Source organism: Hemicordylus capensis, chromosome 2 (assembly GCF_027244095.1).
Source record: "Hemicordylus capensis ecotype Gifberg chromosome 2, rHemCap1.1.pri, whole genome shotgun sequence".
Lineage (NCBI taxonomy): Eukaryota > Metazoa > Chordata > Lepidosauria > Squamata > Cordylidae > Hemicordylus > Hemicordylus capensis.
In genome coordinates, this window is record NC_069658.1 from 414,191,415 (window position 1) to 414,209,194 (window position 17,780).

Consider the following 17,780-nt stretch of genomic DNA (forward strand, 5'->3'; position numbering starts at 1 on the left):
TATGGAGCGGAGGGTCTCCATCTGGAAACGCCTCACCCTAAGGAACCGGTTCACGAACCTGAGGTCTAATATGGCCCTCCATTTCCCATTCTTTTTTGGCACCAAGAAGAGAATAGAGTAAACCACATACCCTACCTCCTCAGGGGGAACCGGTTCGATCACCCGAATATCGACCAGGTGACGGATGGCCAAAAGCATCAGGGCGTGCTTGCCCCACTTGCGGGAGCGTGGGGAGACCAGGAACCGATTTGGGGGCTGAGAGAAGAAGTCCAACCTGTAACCCTGAGACACCGTCTCATCAACCCAGGTGTCCGTGCAAGACGCTGTCCATGCCAGGGCAAAGAACTGCAACCTGCCACCCACCTGATATTCTGGAGGACAGTCATTGTGCCGTAGAACACTTGAAGCCAGGCTTCTGTTGCTGACCGGACTGTCGGAATCTCAGCTGGGTGTTGTCCCGAAACAAGTTCTGTGTTTTTTCCCAGGAGGTGAACTTATCCTGTCTATCTTGATGGGAACGAAAGGAGGACCTGAAACCCCTATAGGAGGAGGAATTGGAAACAAATTGCTTATGATCCTGGCGCTGCCCCGAAGAAGGCATAGCCTTTTTCTTATCTTTGCCATCAATTAAAACTGGATCCAAGACTTCACCAAACAACTTACCCCCTTTAAATGCCGAATTAGCCAAGTTGGATATGGACTTCTGGTCCACTTTCCAATTTTTAATCCACAAATGGCGCCTGACGGTCACATCAGACGCCAGTGCCCTAGCGGACTTTGAGTCACGTCTAGGGAGCTATCAGCCATGAAGGCAGATGCCTTGTGCAATTTGTTAAGACCTTGCCTCAGAACAAGCAGCTCGGGTGGCACCAGGGGAAGAAGTTCCTTAATCCAGAGCACAGAAGCACGAGCAAATATAGAGTTAGCTATGGAGGCCCGCATGGCGAGGGAAGACGCCTCATGTGACCTGCATAAAGCAGCGTCACATTTCTTATCATCCAAATTTCGTAAGACCTCATCCCCGTCCTTAGGCAAGACAGCCCCAGTGACCAGAGCTGCCACCTCCGCACCCACAGGTGGCACCTGAAGTTTGTCCATCACCACTTTGGCATTGGTATATAAACGCTTAACCGCTGGAGGAAGACCCTTGGTCTCAGTAGGCCGGTCCCACTTTGCAGTTTGCGCGGGAATCTCTCTAGCCAGAGCGAGAAAAAGTTTCCCAAATTCTCCACAACAACGCACCGCAGAAGGGTGGCAAAATTTGGAGGAATCGCCTCCTCTACTGTCTCCATGCCTGATGAACCCGCCGAGGGGCACAAGCGCTTGGTGGGCGGCTCACTGGAAGGAGAACGAGGCGGAGAACAGGGTGGTGAGACAGGGCGGGAAGCACTTGCGTGATCCGGAGCTGGAGCATCCGGCGGACCCGCCGGAGACACGGCCGATTGGCTCCTTTCCCCCTCAGCCTCTGCAGAGGCCTGTGAGCTGCTGCCCTTTGCCGATTTGGCCGCCGCAAGCTTCTTTTCCTTAGAGGCCTTCTTGTTCTTCTTGGCCGTAGGAGGCCGAGTAACGGGCGCGGGAGAGGTAGCCGCAGCCCACTTGGCACGGCAAACTGAGGGCGCAACCGAATCCTCAGAGAGGGAGGGAGAAGCCTCCCTCTTGGGGCGCGAAGCTGCTGGAGCGGCTCTGCTGACATTGCCGCCCAGAGACTCAAACCGCTGTGGTAGTAGAGCCGCAGACGGAGCGTGGGGTCCAGATAGTCTCCCTGACCTTTTCTAAACACGAAAACCTGCCCTGACTGGAACAGCTCAGGACAGGAGGTGGACAGGCTAAACAGAGAGCCTAGAACTGCCCAGACTGAAACAGCTCGAGACAGACTGGGAGACAAAGAAACAGCGACAAGATGAACAAATACGGATAGAACAAATAGCAGATAGCCAGAGCAAAGCCAAACGACTCCTGCCGGAGTGAGACAGGGCAAAGACTGAAGCTTGAGGGGATTGCCCCTCCCTTCTGGAAGGAGAGGAAAGCTTTCTGATCGGCCCTGTCTCAGAGCAGGAGGTCCTGGCAACCTATAATAGTCTCAGATGCTATCCTCTTCTGAGGGAGAATGCAGGATCTTATCCTGAATTGCTACCTTTGTGCTTTAGACTGTGGATGTACCAGACATAAAATACATCTGTGAGCCTTACCTTCTCCCACTGCCCCAACCCCATGGGCACAACCACCTCTCTTGCATATGCTTCCATTGCATATTATACAGTCCTTCTGATTTTCCATGTAAGAGTTTATTTATGTATGGTAGGGTTTTGTAATATTTTTGATGAGATGCTTTTTCTATTTACTTATTTCTTGACATATAATTCTGAAAGACATGTTCCAGACAGTCCTTAATGGAAAGCTAGAGATACCACAAAACTGGGAGTATCATTAGAAATCATTTTGTTGTGAAATAAAAGTAAGATGTGAAAACACTCAACTCATATTTATGAGTGCAGCTTACTTGGTCTAATATTACATGCATGCATTTACTCCTGATTTCCCACTTTGTTTCAGTTCCTGATTCGAATTTACATTTTCTTTTCATGTTTGGTTCAATATATGGTGTTTTGTCTATCAGGCACCAAATATGTCAAAGACACTTTGTGTGGCAGCTTCCCACGTTACTTTTTTTTTCTGTGTTGGAAAAGTATTCCCATCCATTGTAACATTTGAATGTGGCAGATCGAGTCTCATTTTTCGATAGCTTCAGAGATGGGGAATCCATCTCATCTGCCACTTTCCTTTTTTGTGTATGCATAATCCCAAATCTTTTTCTTTCCACATCAAATAGAATCCTTTTAAATGCGACTTTCAGCATGGTAATGTGATAAATGGCTAGTACAGGCAAGGTCGTACCTGGATGATATAGTTAAATATTAAAGAGTTTCTCTGCTATATTTTGGAATTTCTGCAGGGGAACATTTGACAATCGAGATGTCGCTGTGAAGAGAATTCTCCCTGAATGCTTCAGCTTTGCTGACCGGGAGGTGCAGCTATTGCGAGAATCTGATGAACACCCAAACGTGATCCGCTACTTCTGCACAGAGAAGGACCGACAGTTCCAATATATAGCTCTTGAGCTCTGTGCTGCCACTTTACAGGAGGTAAACTACCAAGAGATACTGTACATCTCCCTCAGTAGCAGCTCCAAAACTGGGAGGCTCAGCAGTTTAAAGATATTTCCAATCTCAGTCCTTTGTACTTCTTTGTACTTTGTTCTAGGGCATGTTCATTTTCCTATGCATTCAGATAGAGGCTTTCTGTTCTACAGGTTCAGTGCAATGAACAACAGTGATTTACGAGCAGTGAAGTGACTATATGGCTATTCTCACGACACGAGCGTCGTCTGGAGCATCAGAAGCCTTCTGTTCCCAGCTGCTCCAGCTGAGGGTAGCCCTGTTAATCTACCTGGCGTTTTACCCAGGTAGAACGAACCATGGGTTTGTTCTACCTCAGCAGGTGATTGTCTGGGCCAGGGATTCTCAACGTTGGGTCCCCAGATTGGACTTCAACTCCCATAATCTTCAGCCCCAGTGGCCTTTGGTTGGGGATTATGGGAGCTGAAGTCCAATAACACCTGGGGACCCAACGTTGAGAATCCCCGGTCTGGGCAATCGCCACTGGGTAAAAGGCTCCCCTCCCCTCCCCCGGCCTGCCACCATTTTGGGCAGTGAACCGGGGGGAAGGAGTGACTGTGCTGCTGGTGCAGGGGGCACCCTGGGATGCGGGAGGACTTCCAATCCCAGCCTTGGCCGCCTCCTGCACCATCGCTTGTGTGGGCGCATGGCACGGCTGAGGCACAGATGGCCGCTGCTTGTCTGCTGGGAAAGACAGGCGAGCCCCTGCCTCCCCCACAGTCCTCCCGAGCAGCAGCATGAGGCCCCATGAATGACCTCTGTCAATGTCCAACCAGACTGCTACTGTTCTTATTCTGGGTTAAACTTGTGATCCTTTTCCATTCAACAATTTTGTAGCTTTAAGCAGATGGGAACACATGTAGAGTCCACTACAAGCTTTCAACAATCATTGATTTTTTGCTTATTCTAGTATGTGGAACAGAAGGACTTCAGTCACCATGGTTTGCAGCCGATCAGCCTCTTGCAACAGGCAATGTCTGGTCTTGCTTATCTCCACTCTCTCAATATTGGTAAGAAACAATTTTCTTTGATGGCTGCATTTTCAGAAATACATACATGCATACATATGTACGTAGCTTGGGAGTGCTCGTGGACTCAAAACTCTCCCTGGTGGTCTCAGGTTGAGGCGGTGGCCAGGAGCGCTTTTTATCAGCTTCATCTGATATGTCTGCTACATCCATTTCTAGAGGCAAATGACCTTAAAACAGTTGTACATATGCTGGTAACCTCAAGGCTTGACTACAGTAATGTGCTTTACATGGGGCTGCCTTTGTATGTAGTCTGGAAACTACAATTAGTACAGAATATGGCAGCCAGATTGGTCTCTGGGACAACACAAAGGGACCACATAACACCGGTTTTGCACTGGCTGCTATGTTTCCTGGTGAAATACAAACTGCTGGTTCTTACCTATAAAGCCCTTAACGACTTAGGTCCAGGCTATTTAACAGAATGCCTCCTTGATCATAAACTCTGCCACCTGTTAGCAATCTTCTGGAGAGGTCCGGTTATGCCACTGGCTCGTTTGATGGTGACCTATGACCGGGCTTTCTCTGTGGCTGCCCCAGGGCTTTGGAATATGCTCCCTACAGAAATAAGAGCATCCTTCTCTGTTTGTTTTCAGGAAGAACCTCAGGACTCTCCTGTTTTCACAGACTTTTAATTAGAATTTTAATAATTTTAAAACCTTGTTTTAATATCTATTGTATTCTATTGTTTTAATTGTCATGTATTTTAATTTGTAACTTCTAAATATTTTAAATTTTGTACTCAGCCTAGAGATATACCATATCAGGTGGTATGGAAATATGATACATACATACATACATACATACAAATAGTGGTTAAAACTGCAAAAGTAGCAACAGCTTGCAATTCAGTGGTAAAATAATGTATCTTATAGAGCTGATTGGGTTTTTAAAAATGTTTTGCACTTTGCAGAGTGCCACCAGTAACCTTATGATGAAGGTATAATATTTGAAGCCTGGAAATGTGCATTTGGGTCATAGTTCCAAAAAACCCCTCTAAATAAGGCAACTGCAGAAGCACCACCATCACTACCCAATACTTGATCTCCAACCCTCTACAGAGTTGCTAGTGATTTCTTACTACCTCCATTTGTTGGCATATTATTTTTCCAAGGCTATCCAACAAGCTGGAATCTGAAACCGGGCCTCCCAAATCCAAATATAATTGTTTATCTACCAAACCATACTAGCCCTCTTAGGCTTGGGAGGGCTTTTCAAACTTGGGTCCCCAGATATGGAACTACAACTCCCATATAATTATATATATAATTAGAAAGACCTTGGCACTTTCCAGATTACACCCTAGAACAGCACTAAAATGCTTCGGCTTGGCAAGATTGTATTAAAAACAATCCCCAGAATTTCAAACTCCTACAATGGGAAAATACAGCTATTTTTCTGCAACGGACTTGCAGTGTTGTAGCACTATAACACGAAGATAAAACCTGAAAGAAGGAATCGGAAATTTGAACAGCCCCTTGTGTCAGCACAGGGACTGCGGTGTCACAACACAGGAAGTAGGGAAGCACACTTAGGAGATCTGTACTGACACTGTTGTAGGGTTTAATCTGGAAAGCACCCTGTTGTGAGGCTTGGCGACAGCTGGCCTTCAGTCTAACCATCCGCTGCCATCAAAAATACTTTTAAATCTGTGTGACTACATAGGCTTGCAGTCACTGAATCCTCTGTCACTTAAAGCAAGACCAAAACTTAGTAGTGTGGTAAAAAGGGCAGGTAGGCGTGAGGTGGGACTAAAATAACTGACAGAGACACCAGAAAATATATTAGAACAAGAACAGATTTACTTGTGGTAAAAGGCTTCAAAAATGCCCCCCCCCCAAAAAAAACCCCCACCAAAAAACACAGTATAGGAACAGTAGATGAAAAATTAGGTTGGCAAGAATACAAAAGCAAGCAAATTTGCTAGCCTTCTGTCACAAGGCCTAGCAGGCTTCAGTAAGATCAGCTCCCCCTACCTGTTGACTTCCCTAGCAGTGTCTTATATTGCTAGTGTTCTAGCCTTCTGGGTCACACAACATTCAGCAGCAAACAGTCTAACAGAACCCTTTTCTCTCTCTCAGCTCTCAGGTTGCTCTCCCCTGGGCTGTAACACTGTCTCCCTTTTAGGGGTGTGCTGAGTCTGACAATCAAACTGTGACTGGTCTGACAATCAAACCAGTCTACCGCGAACCAGGCTGGTTCAACCGGTTCGACTGCAGACCAGACCGGCCCTTTTGAAAGGGGTCTATCCGTGACTGGACCAGGCCCAGTTGGTCCGTGGACCAGTTCACCATTTCGAGCAGCTGTAAAAGGGAAGTCCGGTGCTTTTGCTTCTGAAGTAAAAAAAGGTTTTGTAAAGGGGTGGGGGAGCGGCGAGTGAGAGGTGCCTTTAAAGGTAAAAGAGAAGGCACTTACTGGCAGGCCTGTGGCACTCCCCCCCCAATCCTTGCAGTGGTGGCAGCAATATCTGCGTCTTGTCAACATGCTGACCACACAGATGGCCTCCGCGCATGCACAGAGACCAGATATTGCTGCCGCTGCTACAAAAATGGGGGGAGCATTGCAGGCCTGCTGGTAAGCGCCTTCTATTTGACTTTTGAAGGTGCCTCTCACTCACCACTCCCCCACTGCCCTTTACAAAATCTTTTTTTTACTTCAGAAGCAAAGGGAAATCCTCAACAAATTCCCCTTTACAGCTGCTTGAACCGCTTCAAGTGGGTTCAGTCAGATGGACAGGACCAGCCGGTCAGTCTGACTGAACTGATTCATGGACCACAGTCTGGTCCAAAATCAATTTGAATTGGGACCAAACTGCAAAAAATGGTTCCACACACACCCTTTACTCCCTTTTATTCAGTTCTAAAGGGATACCTTGGCCAATGAGAGAGTTTGTTACATCAGGCCCTAGAACCTTCTTTCTCTGCCTGGTGACAACCAATAGTAACAGTATACAACTTTCCCTCCAAAACTCTGCAGCTGACAACTTTTACCTCAGAGCTGCTTGTCAGAGGCAGCAACATTTTTAACCCTTACAGGGCTTGGTGTGGATACAGAACAAGGCAAATACAAAACACAAATTACAGTCCATAAAACAAAGTGGGAAGGGCTCATTCCTTCACACCTGTGTTCAAAACAAAACAAAAAACAAGTTGGTAATGTAAAATTATTGAAGATAAAGATATCCAAGTTCTTTTTATCATTTTGAAAAGGAAAAAGAAATGATTGTTTTTACCCTGTAGAGTATCTGAAGCGTCTTTGTTTTAGTCCACAGAGATCTGAAGCCCCATAATATCCTCATTTCTATGCCTAATGCTCATGGCAAGGTCAAAGCCATGATCTCAGACTTTGGCCTGTGCAAGAAGCTTGCAGTGGGCAGGCACAGTTTTAGCCGTCGATCTGGGGTGCCAGGCACTGAAGGGTGGATTGCGCCAGAGATACTCAGTGAGGACTGCAAAGAGAATCCGGTGAGTCATTTGCACCTCTTGCTTATTACCTCTTCCCCAGGGATTTTACTCAGAGTGTAAAAGCCTCAGACATGTGCATTCTTTCCCTCACCCTTCACTGCAGAGAGATGTAAGGAATGCACTGGGAGATCTTGCGTTGATTTAAATATGAAATCTCCCTGATTTTGCAAGGGCCATCTTTGCCTTTCTATTGGATCATTCTTGCAAAGTCAGGAAGGCCACAGTCAAGTAAATGAGAGATCTTCAAATTCAGTCAGGAACTTCTTTCTGTGGTGAGGGGAACTGGGAAGAGACTTGCTTCTGAATGTAAAGAGCCAAGTAATGCAGCTCTCATCGCTTCGGGTTTGAGCAAAATGCAGTATAGTACTGGATACGGGAGTCTTACTGAATTCAAGCTCTTTCCAGATCAACTTTCCTCCCTTTGTTGTTTAAACGAACTTGGAGTTTCTAGACTTCAGTACTGGAGTGAACTAAAATAAACCTCAACCTAAGACTAATATCTGGGCAAACTTGACTTTGATGAGGTTAGTTGGAGAGTGTGGTATGAAAGTGAGAGAAGGGAGTTAGTTTTTGTCCTTAAGCATGAATTTTCTAGCTCTGGTGAAACAAACCTTGAGTGAAGAGTGGTTAGTTAGTTCTGCTAACAAGCCTTGGAACAAGGCCATTCCAAATTTGTATAGCATAAATACTTCTATGTAGTTTCAATGGATGGAGAAATGTATGTATGTACATCCATATGTATTACTGGTGTTTCCAGTACTATATGTTGAAAAATGGTGCATGTACTCCTGGAAATAAAAACAACTTATGATTTTGTCCCAACTATATTAAAAAACAATTGGGCTCCATTCGGGAAAGGTGCAAGAAGTTTTTTTTAAAAAGTTGTTTATTTTGAACAGTGTTAATTACCAATATCCTATATACTTTTGAAATTAAAATTAATTGTAAAATTTGGATATATATTATGCATTTGGCAACATTCCAAGGCCATGTTCGTGCACACCTTATACTTCAGTTCTTTTCATGTTACTCAGGGCCGTAGCAAGGTTGGAGTGGGCCCAGAGACAAGATTTTAAAATGCCCCCCCCCCAAAGTCCAGGGCCTCCGCACACCCCAGGCCCCCAAGGATTTAAGTCTGATATTCCAAAATAAGTATGCTGCCTGCAAATACATTTCACTGAATACACACACACACACATCACAATATATAGTGATATACATTGAGTACTATACATTTGTATTACTTTTAATGCCTAGAACACACTAGAAAGATGAATTATTAAAATGGGCCCCTCGCTGCAGATTAGCAAAGGAGACTTTCAACCATGCAGGGTGAACCTATGTTTGTTTTCCCAGAATTCTGAACAAATTCAGTCAAATTTGATTGCAGGAGGTTTTTCACAGGAGGCTTTTAAAGCCCTTTAAGACACATCTCCTCTGGAATGGAGGTGCTGCATTCACATGTTGGCCAGATTGACCCTGAAGTCCCTGCAAGTTATTGGGGAGCAGTTCACACACAAGAAAAATAAAATAAAAGCACCACACATGCTTCACAGTTCTCACTCAGACCTTCTGGGTTGCAAAACAACTTGAACATAAGTGCATTTATAAATGAATGAATGAATGAATAAAATTAATAAAATACTGTTCCAGAAGTTTTTGCAATTTTCTGCCATGAAACAAGCCACTTATAGGACTTTTTAGATAGTTTTTTTTAAGTCAGCAAATTTTCCAAGCTGTTTCAAAATAAATATTCAGAGACTTCTCGGCCCCCCGCCCCCATATCCAAGCCCTATGGCAAGCAGATCCCTATATATGGGGGGGGGGGCGGGAAAGGTAACCACAAAAAGGAGTTCACACTCTACCTGGCAAATGCTGGTCTGGGTTAAGCAGGGCAGCAAGGGGTCTTCTGCTGCAGAGAACACTCTGGCTGCCTCCTCCTTCCTGGCTGGCTTGGGCCCTACTCGAGTTCAGGCTTCACTGCGGCCTACACGGAGGCCTCCGTGGAAGCCCCGCCCACCCGCCGATCAGCTGAGAGGCGGGAGAAAAGGAGCTCTTTGCAGCTTGCCTGCTGCCTCCATTTCGGGACAGGAGAACAAGCAGGAGAGACGGCGAAGAGGGCAAGTGGCTGAGAGGCTATGGGGCTGGGCAGGGGGCAATGGGGAGTCACATGAGGTGCCCCTGGGGTGCCCCTCCAGGCAGTGGGGCCCCCAGACAACTGTCTCCCCTTGCCCTATCATTGTTACGCGCCTGATGTTACTCGATTGTATGCTTCATTATCAGAGTTTCACTGAGCAAGAACAAATACTCTCAAGCCCACTGAATCTTAAAATACTTTTAAAAATACTTTTTGAGTGTATAATTTTTCTGTGCCCCATTATTTTCTTATATTTAAAGCTTTCTTTTACAATGTTTCTCGTTACAGACACACACTGTGGATATTTTCTCAGCTGGATGTGTTTTCTATTATGTGATATCGGAAGGCAGCCACCCATTTGGCAAATCCCTGCAGAGGCAAGCCAACATTTTGCTGGGTGCCTACAGTCTGGACTTCCTGAATCCAGACAAGCATGGTAAGCAAGTAGAAGTTTTCCATTATTTGGGGAATGTAGCTGAACGTTTCTACTATGTCCAGGCCTCATTTCTGCTTGGTGGTGATCTTCTTTGTAAAGTTTATTAGTTGGCGTGAAAAGTTATTTTTTGTATGTACAGGTGAACTTCAGTATTTGCGAGGGTTCCATTCTCTGTAATAACCGAGGATAAGGAAGCTGAGAATACTGAGTTATTAGGTCTGTGGAGTTGCAGGGATTAGGTTCCTGGAGGCCTGAAAACCATGGGGGAAACACCCAAACAACTTTAAAACGGGCAAAATAAAGTTCCCTACTGTGCTCGGTGGGCCTCCTGCTGCTCAGCAATACCCCCCAGAAGTCCAAAGTTATTTTTTGCAGGGAGGAGAAGAGTTTTTTGTCCCAAATGAGCCACAAAATAGCTGCTCTTCTTAAAGTGGCAGCCAGAAATGCCGTCTGAGGGCATTTCCAGCCATCTCTAAACCGTGGATACGCAAAATTAACCCCATTTTAGATTATTTTTCATGTATGCTGAGGTTGGGTATCAATCACCCAACTGGATACGCAAAACCTCAGATGTTGGATCCGCATAGAGCGAGGTCCATCTGTATGTGTATATACATATATGTATATTTATACATATACACATACATAGGCAAAGAGAAAGGGTGGAAAAGATATAACCATGACATTCAAGATACTGATGACTGGGGAACAGCTTCATTGCTTTTCTATACATGGCTACAGAGCTCGAACCAAATTGGTACTTGGTTTGTAGAATACTGTGTTTGCATGTATGTGTGCTCACATGTCTCACACATTCAGCTACTTGGTTTACTAAAAGGCAGGGGTTCCCAACTCTGTGTCCCTGGCAGTTATTGGACTACAACTCCCATCATACCCAGCTACAACAGCCTCAGATTATGGGAGTTGTTGTTCAACAACATCTGGAGACCCAAGGTTGGGAACTCCTGACTTAAACGGTATTGTAGAGGAGTCTAAATTACACAATCTCAGAGTAAACATTTTTCCTCTTCTTTGTATTCTGTAGAGGACATAGTTGCACGTAACTTAATAGAGCAAATGATAAGTACAGATCCTCAGAAGCGTCCTTCAGCTTACTGTGTGCTAAAGCATCCATTTTTCTGGGGTTTAGAGAAGCAGCTCCAGTTTTTCCAGGTCAGTCAATGCAAGATCCTCATTCTCTCTACTCTTCTCTCAATTTCATTTTACATGCTGCAAATGTAAATCTGTACTAGATTGTGCCCAAAAATAGTACTTCAGTAGCTCACTGTTTAGAGTATGTGAATGTACCAATGATTAACTGTATGAGTGGTTACTCTTTAGTTCATTGTTTTTGTTTGCTTTGCTGAAGGAATTCTGACAGATGGAAGCACTCTTTGAGCTTCGAAATGGCTGACTTGCAACCCTGCATTCATTTCAGTCTAGTTCATAATATTATAGGTAGGACTGTATGTGCTACAGGTCTGCAGAATTTGGTCTTTGGTTCAGAACTCAGCTTCCTAAGAACCTTAGCTTGCTTTCTTCTTCATCTTTAAAGCAGTTTCTAACACTTACGGCTGTGAAGATCTGCTTGAAAGTGTGCGGACAAAGCCTGCTGATATCTCAGATGTGGAGATGGGGGAGGGACTGAATCAGATTTGCAAGGACTACTCAGTGCCCTGAATAGTTCTTCCACGTGACTTGCAAAACCAGAATAAATTATGCAGAATAGTAAAAAAGTTAGAGTGAATTATGTAAAATCAACGGAGTTGTGCTAATTAGTTCCATGTACATACCGTAATTGATACAAATTCCAGAACTCTCCTCCTCTTGCGGCAGAATTTTAATTTAATGTATGCATTTATTTATTTGTTTATTTTAGTGTGGAGTACTGCCTTGACAATAAGGCACTTGTACTTATTTAGAGAAGGTTTTTGGATATGCTAAAGCAGAGTGCAAATAGGCACAATTTAAATGTTTTTAAAATACAGCATGTGTCAGCAGTGGCAGATGGGATGGGGCCCCACACTGATCAGAGCCACCTCCATGCCCAGCCTGGCCTAGAGGCCACTATGAAGTGATGCCTGCACTGAAGGGGCCATGGTACTTGCTCAGCCTCAGCTGTTTGAGGTGCTCCCTGGAGTTTGTGCTTCTGGAGAACCAGCCATTGCCTTTCCCCACTTCCAGCACCATTTACATGGCCTCCTGCTCCCATGTGAAGGAGCTCTTCGGCTGCCTCTCAGCTTCTCTTCCTCCGTTTGGGGCCTTCTCCTGGAGCATTTGTTGCCAGTAGTTGATGGGAGGCCCCATCATCTACAACCCAGGCACAGCACCTGCTGTCGTGGCTATGGGAAGAAGGAGCTGGAGGAGGAAGCCTCAGCAACACTGTTGGGGCCTGATGGAGAGGTCAGCACTGCTTCTGAGCCGTCAGTGATCTTGCTGTGTGGCTGGCAACACCCCCTAATTGAGTCACTTGGTGAAGAGATTCCAAGAGGGAGGGCAGCAGCCGCCTCCACCGGCACTGGTCGTACTCAGTGAGGAAAAGAGGACCCATTGTTTTCTGATGCCCAAGAGAACCGATCCTGGTGGTGCAGTAAGTGTAATGTCAATTGCAGGATGTGAGTGACCGAATAGAAAAGGAATCCTTGGATGGTCCAATAGTCAAGGAACTGGAGAAAGGAGGGAGAGCAGTGGTGAAAATGGACTGGAGGGAGCACATCACTGTTCCTCTACAGACAGGTAAATGTGATTTTATGACCTGCACAGCAAATTAGCTGGAACTATTTTTACTTCTCTGTGTGATGAATATGCCTGTCACTCTTCTTCTGTGGAGTGAAAAACAAGTCCAAGTATTTTGTGACTTAGGGCTGTAAGATGGAGAGACCAACCATATTATGATTATTTTAGAGTTGTTGTTTTGTTTTTAATTTTATTAATTTCTTGTTAAAGATCTTCGAAAATTCCGATCCTATAAAGGGGGCTCCGTCAGAGATCTCCTGCGGGCAATGAGGAACAAGGTAGGTGTGTTTTGAAAAGCCAGTTGCTTGGTGCCTTTGGAGGCATGATTGGATGATGGGTGTTCAGCAACTGGATCCTATCTTCATGGTGCCTGTCCTTTTGCATATGCACTTGATTCTAGGGGTAAATCTAGCAATTCACTTGTGTACCCTTTCTTTGAAGAATTAGGTGCTTCTGTGTACCAAAACAGGCAAGATGTACAAGATCCATGAGTGGAATTCCCAATGTTTTAAATTTCACTTAAAAGCAACTAGGAGGCCTGCCGTTTTTAATTGGTTCAGCGGTGCTGGAGCAGGGTATAGTGAACCCTTTCCCCATCTGCCTTTTTCCCAATTTCTGTGGCCTCCTCCAAGCTACTACTTGTCCTACTGGGGGAAACATACAAATACCTTTGTGTTTCCCCAGCAAGGCAAAAAGCAGTTTGGAGAAGGTGTGATTTAAGCTAGGAAAATGGCAGAGAAGGAGAGGATTGCTTCACCAATCAAAATCAGATCTCTTCCCCCCCACACACACACTCACACACACACACACACTTCCCCCCCTCTCTTTCTCACTCACACACACACACACTCACACTCACTCTCTCAGTCTCTCTCTCTCTCTTCCCCCTCATCACACACACACACACACACACACTTCCCCCCCTCTTTCAAACACACACACATTCACACACACACCGGGGCAGCCAGTGCAAATGATGGGAGCATCAGTGTTTGATGCCCCCATTCCAGCCCGTCCTGGCTACCTCCCTCCTGCCCTGAGCCCAGCAGGCTGGTAACTCACCCAGTTGGGGATTAAAATCCCCAACCACGTAAATTACCAGCCCGCTGGGCTTGGGGTGGGGCAGGGTGAGATGAGAGGGAAGTAGCTGGGAGGGGGTGAACTAGGAGCAAGAGCCACACCTGCAGTTTATTTTCTGCCTCCCCAGCTCGTTTGCACTAGCTACCACTGACACACACACAGCTCCTTTCAACTAAAAATAGAAACACTGAGCGATCTGTTCACAGATCTCCTGCAACACATGTTGTGTGGCCTTGTGCAACTATAATAAAGCTCTTTGCAATGGTTTGGAAGGAATTTTTAAAATGTGTATTTTTTAAAAAGCTGGATTCTTTAAAATGTGTTATTATTTCCACCATTTTTTTCTTTCTAGAAACACCACTATAGAGAACTGCCCCCTGAGGTGCAGGAGACGCTGGGTTCTGTCCCAGATGATTTTGTACGTTACTTTACATTGCGTTTCCCTTGCCTTCTTCTGCACACCTACCATGCTATGCAAATCTGCTGCCAGGAAAGACTATTCCAGCCTTATTATATGCAGGACTCTGATGAGCAGATTCTTCCTGGAGATGCTGTTTGAAAGATGGAGACTCGCTGTTCTTTGCACATACGCACAGAGGCAGGGCTGTGAACCGGGCCTGTCCGTAGCAGGGTGACTAGAGGAATCATCAAAGAGCAAAAGGCCTCTTTGAGAGATCCAGACTTATCAAACGTGCCTTGAACTCTGCCTGCTCTGAGGCAGGAAGAGGACCCCCGGCTAGAATCCAAGGAAGAAGACGTGGTAACTTGCAGAAAGCTTTATGCTGCAGAAGAGGAGAGCAGCTCCTAAGGAGGAAAGTGAAGTGGAGTATATAAAGTTGCTCAGCTTGGCACAAACCTGATCTTGGAAATACCAACACTGTACACTCTTGTCACGTTGATGTTCAGACAACTTTACTGCAAAGAATTGTAAAGGTTAATTGACTGGAACCATAACATTGCCAAGCACCTTCCGGGTCCCAAGAAGGAGCCTTCTAACTGTAGCACACCCTTTCCATCTACTATTGCACCATTGCCATATTCTGCACTTGAAGCAGGATCTTGGACACAAGATCATGCTTGGTTGGTTTATAAAGGGAATACTGTAGCTTAAACATGCCAGAATCAGCAACACAAATGCAGTGGTTAAATGAAAAAACTTACACCTCCAAATATTATTTTCCAAATAATACTTTTGTGCAGACCTAAAGTTTTCTCGAAATTTTCAACTGGAAACATTAGTCCACATGCTATTAGGTCACAGGTATGTAAGTAACAAGGTTTGTTAACATATGTAACAAGGTTTGGCTTAGGTCATCCTTTTGGAAAAATCTATTCAGGTGCCCTTTAGGATTTCTTTACAAGAATGTGAGTAGCTGATAGTGTGCTTTATATGCAACTATCAACACAGCTGGAAAGGTCACTTAATTTTGTTTGTAAGCAGATTCAGTTGCTTAGCTAGAAGCAGCAGGACCCAGTAGGAGAAAGCAGAACTGGAAATAAATTGCTTTTTTAGAGTATAGTGAAATGTGGAATTTTTTTAATTGGGAGACTGGGGTTCTATCAAGCAGTAGAGCCATTTCCTGTCTACACAGGATCTCCTGGGAAGCTGAAGTGTGAGATGCACCTACTTCCCACTGTGAAGGATGCAGTTTCCCTTTTCAGTGTCCCTAAAACTGTGATATATGTTGCATGTGCAGACAACATTAAGAATCCCAGTGATGTGTTCTGATATTCCAATGCGATATTTGTATTATTCTTTTACAGAATATTTATTTTACATATTTATATTTATTTAATTTTTACTACAGAGTGGTACCACATTGAAATGGTACAAGTATAAGGTATGCCAAAACTTTTCTTAAAAATAAAAAAATAAATTTAAATCCACTCTGGTGCAGTAACCATTTAAAAAACTGGACAAGGAAAAGGTATACTGCATCTTTTCAACCAATGTGAATTTTAATTAAATCTAGAAAAAAATGTTTTACTATAAGGAAGCTTTTGATCTGTGCGATTGTACTCTTGTGTGTCTTAAATGAGTAAATTATTAGTGGTTAATTGTATGATTGGGCATTGATAAGGGTGTTGTTTTTTTGCTCTTTTGTCCTTATTCATTTTGGGCCTTACATTACAGGGAAGTGGACTTTTCTAGTTTTTTATAATGTAAAGCAGATATTAAGGTAAGATATCTAAATGTGGACATTATGGGATTTTAAAGCTTGAAAATGACTGTAGTCTTACCTAACAATTCAAATCATATTTCATATTTTTGTAGTTCTACTGTACAGTACTTTTGTAATTCTTCTAAATAAGAACTCCACACAGATAAAGAATAAAAGTAGTTTTTGAAACTGCTGCATGATATCTTTTTAATTTTAAAATGATGGCTATGATCCCTCCAGAGCCTGTGGAGTCCTTTCCCTGCCCTCCTCTACATTGCAACCTGTCAGTCATTATCCAGAATGGGAAGCAAATGTCTTCCTTTCCAGCCCTGCCGTTCCAGCCTTGGGGGCCCGCTGTCCAGAATTTACTCTGATCATCTGATCTGAAGGGCACAGATTAGATGGGATACCAGAAGTGCACCAGCTTCTCCTGCTGCACAATGGCTTATCTATATACTGTGGTGAGAACACACCAAAAAGTGGAAGGGAGGCCCATAGAGTCCTATGGTGACCCTACAGCACAAGACTAAGTTCTCCTGGGCAGGAATCAAGCCCAGTATTTGTCCATATTGTAAAACAAGCTCAGACTTCAGTTAAGGACCTGAGAGGCACATCAATAGTAATTACATGGTACCTGATAATACAAAACAACTTTGGGGAAAGGTAGATTATCACAGTTAAGCAACCCACCATCATTAGGGTTTTTAAATTCTGGCCTTTTTCTTTTTCCTAAGTAATTTTACTTACTTACTTACAAGCAGAACGAAATTAAAATTACTTGCAGTAACATGGAGCAAAAAACAACAACAACCCCAAACACCAGAGTATGTGGCAAATTTTTGGACAATAAAAATTTGCCCATGAAGACAGCCATGAAGAGAACTTACACAGATTATATGTGAGCACCAGAATCCCAGCTGTTGTAGAGGGTTCTGTGTTGTAGTCCCAAGTTGTGGTAGAATAATATTGCCAGCAGGTGACCCCTCCAGATTTTCTGTGTCCCATGAAATCAGTAAACCTAACGACCCTATGAAATCAGATGGTGATGATGATGATAATAAATTTTGTTAGCCGCCCAATAAGAAATTGTTCTCTGGGTGGCTCACAACAGAGGATTAAGACATACAATAAAAACACATAACACATTAAACCATAACCGACAAAAAAGATGCAGAATAAAAACTCAGACTAAAAGCAGACTAAAAACTCATTTTAAAATTAGTTAAAAATCAGATTAGATCTGAAAACCAGAATTTAAAAGGCCTGGATGAATAAAAAGGTCGTTACCTGGTATCTAAAAGAACAAAGTGATGAAGCCAGGCGAACCTCACTGGGAAGATGAGGTGGCCAAGAGCCAGTTCAAATGTTTAGAAAAAGTACTTTGGACTGTTGTCCCTGGAGATACCACTCCAGGGTGGTGACATGTTTGAATTCTTCCTCCAGAAGCTTTCTGCTTGAGGAAAGCTGGCATCTCATCAGGGGAGGGTGCTACTAGCCTTCTCCCTGATACACATTCTGATATATACTCATGGAAGCCTTCTTTGGTGAACAGAGGCTTTTG

General features: G+C 44.2%; 1 protein-coding gene and 1 long non-coding RNA gene across 6 annotated transcripts in view; one reads left to right on the forward strand and one right to left on the reverse strand.

Moving 5' to 3' along the window:
* Positions 1-9,627, reverse strand: part of LOC128345428 (uncharacterized) — a 53,129-nt gene extending 43,502 nt beyond the window's left edge. Inside the window, exon 1 of one of the 3 annotated variants that reach the window (XR_008316466.1) lies at positions 9,534-9,627. This is a non-coding gene — a long non-coding RNA (uncharacterized LOC128345428). Of the gene's footprint in view, positions 1-6,180; positions 6,707-9,533 lie in introns of those variants that run through there. The other 2 variants (XR_008316465.1, XR_008316467.1) reach the window with 2 other exon arrangements.
* Positions 1-16,412, forward strand: part of ERN1 (endoplasmic reticulum to nucleus signaling 1) — a 101,140-nt gene extending 84,728 nt beyond the window's left edge. For all 3 annotated transcript variants that reach the window (XM_053297324.1, XM_053297326.1, XM_053297325.1), the window contains 8 exons: positions 2,954-3,143; positions 4,087-4,186; positions 7,469-7,668; positions 10,094-10,241; positions 11,287-11,414; positions 12,854-12,977; positions 13,188-13,255; positions 14,410-16,412. In XM_053297324.1, the coding sequence (XP_053153299.1) occupies positions 2,954-3,143; positions 4,087-4,186; positions 7,469-7,668; positions 10,094-10,241; positions 11,287-11,414; positions 12,854-12,977; positions 13,188-13,255; positions 14,410-14,616 (1,165 nt within the window). In that variant the 3' untranslated portion in view covers positions 14,617-16,412. The remainder of the gene's footprint in view (positions 1-2,953; positions 3,144-4,086; positions 4,187-7,468; positions 7,669-10,093; positions 10,242-11,286; positions 11,415-12,853; positions 12,978-13,187; positions 13,256-14,409) is intronic.
* Positions 16,413-17,780: the final 1,368 nt, after the last annotated feature.